The sequence below is a fragment of the Haliaeetus leucocephalus genome, unplaced genomic scaffold (genome assembly GCF_000737465.1).
Source record: "Haliaeetus leucocephalus isolate CR32 unplaced genomic scaffold, Haliaeetus_leucocephalus-4.0 Scaffold184, whole genome shotgun sequence".
In the NCBI taxonomy this organism is placed as follows: domain Eukaryota; kingdom Metazoa; phylum Chordata; class Aves; order Accipitriformes; family Accipitridae; genus Haliaeetus; species Haliaeetus leucocephalus.
In genome coordinates this window covers 11,348,029-11,355,727 of record NW_010972620.1, presented here as the reverse complement: position 1 = coordinate 11,355,727, position 7,699 = coordinate 11,348,029, and the positions used below count along the sequence as shown (strand labels likewise).

The window sequence follows — 7,699 nt, the reverse complement described above, 5'->3', positions numbered from 1 at the left end:
GGGGAGGGGGGGCGCCGAGCCGCGCCGCCGCGGCGGGGAGGGGAGGGCGGGCTCCCTTTGGCGCCCCCTGGCGTCGGGCCGGCGTACGCCCGGCTTCGCGTTTCTGCCAATGGGAGGCGGCGGCGGCGCCAGCGCCGTGCGCTCCGCCCGCGGATTGGCCGTCGCGCGCGGCAGTGGGCAGAGCGGCATCCGCTGCGGCGGCGGTCGGTCTGTCGGAGCGGCGCGGCCATGACGGCGCACAGCTTCGCGCTGCCGGTCGTCCTCTTCTCCGCCTTCTGGGGCCTCGTGGGCATCGCCGCCCCTTGGTTCGTGCCCAAGGGTCCGAACCGCGGGTGAGTGGGGGCCCCGAGGGGATACCGGGGACGGGGGGGTTCGTGACCGGGCCTCACGCCGGTGTCTCCGCAGGGTGATCATCACCATGCTGGTCACCACCGCCGTGTGCTGCTACCTCTTGTGAGTACCGCGAACCGGCCTCCCGTACCGCCCCCCCAACTCCCCCATCCTCCGTGGGGCTTCACCGGGCCCGGTGGCTGCTGCCCAGCCTCCTGTCGGTGGATGAATGGGACAGCCCCCGGGCTGCAGCCTGCCTCCCTCCCTCCCGGGCACTTCACCCCCCGGGGCAGCAGTCTCTCTGCCAGCCCCTTGAGGCAGCAGCATCCCGGGATCCTGGTCCCTGCCCCCGTGCTGCCAGGGCTGATGGCAGGTTGGGTCCCTTTGCAGCTGGCTCATCGCCATCCTGGCCCAGGCCAACCCCCTGTTTGGGCCGCAGCTGAAGAACGAGACCATCTGGTACGTGCGCTTCCTCTGGGAGTGAGCAGTCCTCAGGACCCGGCGCCTGAACAGACACCCCCCCCCAAAATTATCACCGTGAGTGGGCAGAGGGCTGGGGTGGCAGAGGTGTCCCCGCTTGCCTGCCTGTGGCTGGTTGCAGAGGGAGAGAGGGAGCTGCAGCATGGTCCTCGCTGGGTGGGAGTTGCTTTGGCTTCTGTGCGTTGTGGCTGTGGTGAGCTGGTCTCGGCATGGGGCTGCTGGCTCTGCACTGGGCCTGAGCAAACAGCCCTTCTCTCTGAGCCTGTGGTTATCTAGGTTTGTGGGGGCTACCTTGTGGGTGCAGTTTGGTGCTAACTTCTCCTCCTTTCTCCCTGCCCCAGCTCTTGCTGCTGTTCCAGCCTCTACTCTCCCGTACCAGGCAGCCCCCAGACGTGCTGGGACAGAGGCTGGACCCGCTGCCCCAGTGCACCCTGAGCATTGCAACCTGGACCAGTGACGGCTGGGCCCCTGAGCATGGCAGGCAGCAGCCCCGCCTGGGACGAGGGCCTGGTACACCTGGCCCTGGGAGCAACCACACTACCAGGGAGAGATCTCCTCAGCTGGCCTAGTGCTGTAGTCACTGACACTAAGCACCGTCCTGAGAGAGATCTGTGTGTCGTGCCAGCAGCTCCTGTCCCTGCCGTGCTTGCCCTGCTCCCTCCAGTGCACTCAGCCGTAGCCCCGCCAAGTGAAACCCCTGCTTCCAGCCCAAGCTGCCCAACTAGTTACCATATTCCTGGTCATTTCAGGCACCGGCCGCACCTCTGCGTGAGAAGGCAGGAGCCCGTAGCATCCTCTGTTGTATGGTCAGTCCCCTGTGGTGGGGGTGGTCCCTGCTAAGACAGATGCTGGCTGTGGGTGTGAGAAGGGAGGGCTGACGCTGGAGGAACATGCAGACCCTCTGAGGTGTGATGAGGGAGGTGCTGGGGTGCAGGACAGAGGCTTCTGCTGCTTGGCAGCCTGCTGGAGGGGATTAAAGGGGTGCTGCATCTCCTCCTGCCTCAGCAGTGAGGGTGCTGCAGTAGTGTCTGGGTACCATCACCCACCCAACCTGTGTCCAGGTTCCAAGAAGAACCGAGTAGGGTGTTGTGTTTTTTGTTTCCCCTTATTTATCACATAATTTATCTGTATTTATTTACCTGACCGTGTTTGTTAAATTTGTGTGGTGGAAATAAATCCTTTTTCTAGTAAGTGATGCTGGAGGCAGATTCACTTGCTGCTTTGAGGCTGGGGAGCAGTCTTGGCTTTATTCAGACTTTTTCCCTTCCCCCTAACCCTGTTCTTGCACCATGAGAACAAGGCTGGGATCCTCAGCTGTTGAGCAGGAGCTTGGCAGCATGCTCGCGCATGGAAAGTTTTATCCTTGATGCCACCTGTGCACTTGTCCTGTGTGACGAGGGTCACAGGTACGTAACAGTATGTGCTAGAGGGAGACTTGGGTACCTGCCCAGCCTGTCTGGTGGTAGGCAGCTGTGCTGGAGCCATCCCTGTGGCTGTGCAGCAGCTGGAGAAGTTTAGTGGCCCCTTGCTCAGGCTGAGGTGGGGAATAAGGTAAAAAACATGGAGCAACACCTTCCAGGGGTTCTGAGTGGGCAGGCTTTTTCTCTTAGGAAGAGAGGAGGGCAGCAAAGGATGCTGTCTCCAAGGTTCACAACAGTTCAGTTTGGATCAGAGCTTCCCTTGCTGTTACCACCTTGGGAGGTGAGCTCAGCTGTCCTGCTGGAAGGGCAGAGAACGCCTGGCAAGAAAGCAGCTTTGTCGTCCCACTGCAGTGGCACGAAGCAATGCTGTGCAGACGAGCGCTGGCCCCCAGTCATACTGCTATCCAGGAGCTGTTGCTGCTGGGGTGGTGGTCACTAGAAAACAAGACCAGTGCTGGATGGCTCAAGGGGTTTGTTTATTGCTACAGGAATGGGAACAGATGAGTTCAAGTAAAAAGTGACACTTCACTGGGGGCTCCAGCCCCAGGGCAGCAAGGCTCATGCCTGTGTGCCCAGCCCAGACCTGCCCTGGGGCAGTGAGCTGGGCTGGAGTGAGATGGTTCCCCTGTGGGCAGGCCCAGCCTGCGCTCACGGGGGAGAGAACCACAGGTCCCAGCACTAGTGCCCGATTAACGTGTGGGACGCCACGGGGCAGACATGCCCAGGAGGGAATGTATGAAAGGAAAGGGTAGCTGACTTTGGTGGTGCCTTAGGAACCAATCCCTGAGCCCTCAGTGCTGAGCCTGGGGCATTGGCTAGGACCACAGGACTGTCCTGGGAAGGGAAGACTTGGCAAAGAGCAGGGCACCTCTTAAGGAATACCCCAAGAGGGACCAGGCTGGGCAGAGCAGCTCAGTGGAACTCGCGGCTCACCTGGTTCCTGCAGTAACTTCGCTGGTGACTGCTATTCTCTAGCCTGTGGGCTAGTAAGGGACTGCAGAAAGGCCACCCTGGGTGATGAGCTACAGCACATCACCAGCCTGCTCTGCAAACTGGTGGCTGAGTCATGGGGTGACCCAGTACTTCAGGCCCTGGCCCTGGGCTGGCCACCTCAGTGGTAGCGTCCTGCTTATCTAAGGGAGCTGCGAGGGCTGCAGCTTTGAGCCCGCTGGCAGTAGAGGACTTTGCTCTACACCACGTAGCGAGGCAAAGGCCGGAGGCCAAGGAATGCAAAGATTAGAACTGGGGTGAGGCAGAGAGGAAAGTTCCGGTGTCTGTAGCTGCCTCAGCCCACAGGCTCTGGTTCTGATGTGGAGATGATAGGGTGCAGAGTTGAGATGGTCTTTAAGAAAGAGTCCAAGCCCTCGGAGCCCAGGCTGTCAGCCAGCCCTGGTTCTGCTGGTGCAACCGCACAGTGGGTACCACCGGTGTCATGGCCCGTTTCCCTGGCTCGGCGGCACCACCACCTTGTCCAGCCAAAGCAGGGTGAGCTGGGCCGCACGCAGCTGCCGGCGGTGGATGCGGCGCAGCCGCAGGAGGTAGAGGACTATGGCCAGCGCTACAACCAGGATGCAGGCGAAGAAGAGATAGTGGTTGTAGACAAAGGAGAGGCGCAGCCAGGAGGCGTGTGCTTGCCGGATGCTCTCCTGCCGGAGATCCCTGCGGAGAGTCAGGACTGGCCGTGAGATGCCATGGGGTACTACCACGGTCCGTGCTGCCGCTCCCCTTGCTGGGGTGGCACAGCCCTCGCCTAGTGCGGCAACTCCTGCTCCTCCCCAACCACCCTTCCCCGAGCGATGCCATCAGCGAGCCAATGGTACCTGAGTGGCAGAAACCGCGTCTTGTAGAGGATGGCTCCCAGCGTCCACTGCACCTCCCGGTCGTACACCAGCTGGGCCGTGCGCAGGCTGGGGTAGTCCAGGGGGAAGCGGAAGCCCTGGTGAAGGACTTGGTACATCCAGGCTGATTTGAAGCACTGATACCTGCAGGCACAGCACGCGAGAGCGTCAGCCAGATGCTGCCACCTGCATCACGGTCCCTCACCCCAGCCAAAGCCCCCCAGGAGGTCCAGCCATGGCACACCCCCAGCAAAGCCGCTTACTTCAGCCGGTGCTGGTCAGCGTGTGCCGAGTAGAGGCCACCGCGGAAGCGCTGGGTCAGCACCTCCCATCGCTGGCTGCAGTACTCCTGAGGGACAGAGAAGTCAGGGCTCAGAGCAGAGAAACAGCCCCTACAATGGCGGCTCCCCAGCCCCCGGGGCTGCGGCAGCACCCACCTGGGCAGCAGAGGTGAAGGTGGGGGCACTGTAGCGGCCCCCCAGACGCAGCACGTCCTCAGTGCAGTAGAAGAACTCGGAGAAGCCGTAAAACTCACTGTTGCCGAAGTCGATGGGTGCTTTGTATGCCCTCACCAGGGAGGCCTGGCTGCTGTTGGGCCCAGCCAGGAGGGGCTGCAGCAGCTCCGCGCAGGCCGGCCAGTCCCCTCGCCCCCGCACAAACAGGGTTTGGCCGCCCCTCATCACTGTGTCCTCCAGCCCCACAGGCAGGCAGGGGTCCAGGAAGGGCGTCTCGGGGCTCAGCCCTGTCTGCTGGCCATGCAGGCTGGAAAACAGGCCAGGAAGGAAAGGCAATTGCATGGGGGGACGGGTCTTGTACCAGCCCCAAAAAGCTTAGTCTAGTGCTGCCCCGCATCCAAATACCCGCCGCACCAGACCACGCTGTGTTCTCTTGTACCCTGCAGCGCTGGCACCCACCCTGGCACCTCCTGCTGAGGCCAAACTTGCCAGATCTCTCACGCTGACCCGCAGGCACATGCCCCGAGCGCCTGCGGGGTGCAACAAGGCACAGCCCACCCTGACCAGCTCGCATGGATCTGCACCCCTGTGCAGCCCCTGGGGATCTAGAGGCAGGGTCTGCTCCCGGCACAGGAGTACCTGGGCACCAAGCCTCTCCGCCTCTGGTGACAGCTTCACGTAGCGCTCTGGGAAGGGGAGACAGGAGACAGAGAGCTCGAGGTGGGGATGCGATGGAAAGATGTGCTGAGTGAATCAGTGCTGGAGAAGGAGGGAAAGTCAGAGCAGGAAAAGCTGAAAGCCACCAGAGGGGCCTCCCTGCAGCCTGCCGCGAGGGGAGAAGGAGGGGGAAGGCAGGGAGCTGCAGCACTGATAACGCCTGCCGGGCTCAGAAAAGGGCAGCACCCGTGCACCCTGTGCCAGCCCGGGCACCTGCTGCTGCCAGCATGGCTGTGGGAGCTGTTATCGCCACGGGCGGCTCCTGGGGCAAATCCAACGGGGAGAGGGTGGCGTGAAGGAAGCAGCACCCCATTTTGCAATGCCCTAGCAGGGACACCGCTAGGCAAGGCAGCAATACCGGTTGTGCGCATAGGTCTGGTTCAGCACAAGCTCCTCGTAGCGCTGCCGGGCAAAATTGCCCCCGAAGCCCAGGAAGGTGTTGACATAGACGCGGTACACGTGGCCAGTGTGCTGCACATCGCAGCCCAGGTTGAATTCCGCCAGCAAGCTCTTAGCAGCCTCCTCCTGGGGGTGCAGAGAGGTCCGTGATCAGCAATGACCCAGGGAAGGCAGGGGCTGTTCTCGGGGCTGGCCAGCCAGCCAGATACGCACCTGCTGCGGGGAGAAAGCTCCGGAGTCGGGCACTTCGTAGGCGATCTGCAGGGAAGCGCCTCCCATGTCTAGGATCCCAACTGTTCGTTTCCGAACCAGGGACTCTCCCTGGTCCCCCAGCGCTACAGTGACCACCGCATCCTCCTCTGCAACCCACAGCAGCACATCAGCAAGGGGCAGGGCCTGGGGGGCATCTCCTCCCTTCCACTATCACCCCCCCCAGCAGCTTCATGGGGCTCCTCCACCCCTGCAAGCAGCCCCCAAGGATCACTTGCAGGGCAGCAGGTCCTGGCATATGGGGCTGGCCACCCCCCAGCTTTGTAGGTTCCCCCAAAGCATCCAGCACCGGAAGCCACTACAGGAACACTACTACAAACCCTCTCTCCCTGGTTCTTCTCCCAAAACGCTGCAGGTGCCCCCCTCACACAGGGACTTGTTCCTGTGACCAGGGCAGGTGCCCCTCCAGGTCCCAGGTTCTGGAGAGTTTCACGCTCATGGCTGCGGTCAGACATTGCCTGGTCCAAGGGGCAGACCCTGCCTGCTCCAGAGCTTGCTCTTAGCTCCAGCGCCAGGGCAAGCTCCAGCTGGGCTCTGCTCAGACCCTCCCAGCTGCCCTGCAAGCAGCCAGACTCACCGTCCTCGTGATCAAACCGGCCCAGGACAAAGTTGATGCCAATCCAAGCATAGACACCTGCACAAGACAGAAAGAGTCATTACGACAACACGCTAAAGGGAACCAAGCAGTGCTTCACAGAAGCTCCTACCTTCCTGTTTCCCTGAGATCACTTCTGCATGTGATTTGGAGAAGAGGAAATCAAACTCCAGGGGCACGTTTCTCACCAAGTCCTCCAGGATTGCAGCTTGCTGCCTGCAAGGACATGGGAGAGGGACAGATGCTAAGGGACCTTCGCCAGCGATGCTCCTTTGCAGGAGCGCAGGAAGGAGCGGGAATCCCGCTGCAATACGCCCCACGTCCAGCCCCAGGAGCCCTGCTGCTGCAACCAGTGCGCTTTGGAGACGAGCAACGAGATCTATTTGTTTGAGACTTCAGTAAAAAGCGTCTCCTCTGGGCTCCCTCCCAGTGTGCGCAAACCCTCCTCCTGCAGCCCTCGCCCTTCGCCCCAACAACGCACCCTTTCCTCTCTCAATCCCCACCCCCAGGATTCCCAATTCTCCCATTAGGCTCAAGATGAGGCAGCCGTCTCCCCCCTTCTCGTGGCTGAGGGACCCCAGCGGGTCCCTGGCTCGCCCCGACAAGGGCTGACGAACTCGCCTCTCGGGCAGCAGCCGCATGCCTGCCGTGCACAGGATGTAAAGCGGAGTCTCCTTGTGCTTCTGAGCTGGGACGTGGGCTGCCGCGAAGCGAAGCAGAGGACGCAGGTAGGGCGTAGCTTGCTCCGGGGCCGCCGCCGCCGCCACGGAGATGCCTGCCCGGGGAAGGGAGGCTGTGAACCGGCCGGGCCTGCCGCGCCGGCAGCGGCCGTCCCTGTCCCGTGCGCGGGGGGCCTCGGGGCCGGGAGCGGAAAGGGCTGGCACCGACCCGGTTTAATTTTCTTGACGACGGGGCGGCTGCTCCGGTCCCTCATCTGCTTGATGTCCAGCAGGTCGTGGGGGTTCCCGTTGTGCGGGGGCCAGAAGTAGACGAAGACCCGGGACCCGCTGCTCCCGCAGTCCACGACCACCCCGTAATTGAGGGTCGAGTCCTCGGTGTCGGTGGCCGTCAGCTCCTCTGCCCGCGCCAGGTACCTGGGGCCCGGGGAGGGACGACGGGGCGCCTCAGCACCGGCGGGCGACGGCGACCCCCGGTCCCCTCGGCAGCCCCGGTCCCCGCTCACCTCTCGTCGCG

The 7,699-nt window shown here is 62.5% G+C and overlaps 3 protein-coding genes across 3 annotated transcripts in view; 2 read left to right on the top strand and 1 right to left on the bottom strand.

Annotated features, from left to right (window-relative positions):
* The window catches only part of LOC104830145 (cytochrome c oxidase assembly protein COX15 homolog), a 4,969-nt gene extending 4,214 nt beyond the window's left edge, over positions 1–755 (top strand). Inside the window, exons 9-10 of the mRNA XM_010564880.1 lie at positions 406–453; positions 721–755. The gene's annotated coding sequence lies outside the window, so the exon portion shown is untranslated. The remainder of the gene's footprint in view (positions 1–405; positions 454–720) is intronic.
* Positions 206–1,946, top strand: LOC104830146 (V-type proton ATPase subunit e 2). Its single transcript, XM_010564881.1, has 4 exons — positions 206–332; positions 406–453; positions 721–867; positions 1,152–1,946. The coding sequence occupies exons 1-3, from the start codon at positions 229–231 to the stop codon at positions 812–814; spliced, it is 246 nt and encodes an 81-aa protein (XP_010563183.1). The 5' UTR covers positions 206–228; the 3' UTR covers positions 815–867; positions 1,152–1,946.
* Positions 1,947–2,934: 988 nt separating this feature from the next.
* ENTPD7 (ectonucleoside triphosphate diphosphohydrolase 7) lies at positions 2,935–7,601 on the bottom strand (the record flags this gene model as incomplete). Its single annotated transcript, XM_010565018.1, has 10 exons — positions 2,935–3,890; positions 4,052–4,213; positions 4,333–4,418; positions 4,507–4,831; positions 5,600–5,766; positions 5,854–5,999; positions 6,488–6,544; positions 6,618–6,721; positions 7,127–7,280; positions 7,394–7,601. Coding segments are annotated over 10 exons (1,638 nt in total), but the record flags the coding sequence as incomplete, so codon positions are not given.
* Between the last annotated feature and the right edge of the window lie 98 nt (positions 7,602–7,699).

Coding starts and splice junctions, on each gene's coding strand:
- LOC104830146 (XM_010564881.1), top strand. CDS start 229: ATGACGGCGCACAGCTTCGCGCTGCCGGTCGTCCTCTTCTCCGCCTTC. Junction 333..405: donor CCCAAGGGTCCGAACCGCGG/GTGAGTGGGGGC, acceptor GTGTCTCCGCAG/GGTGATCATCACCATGCTGG. Junction 454..720: donor GCCGTGTGCTGCTACCTCTT/GTGAGTACCGCG, acceptor GTCCCTTTGCAG/CTGGCTCATCGCCATCCTGG.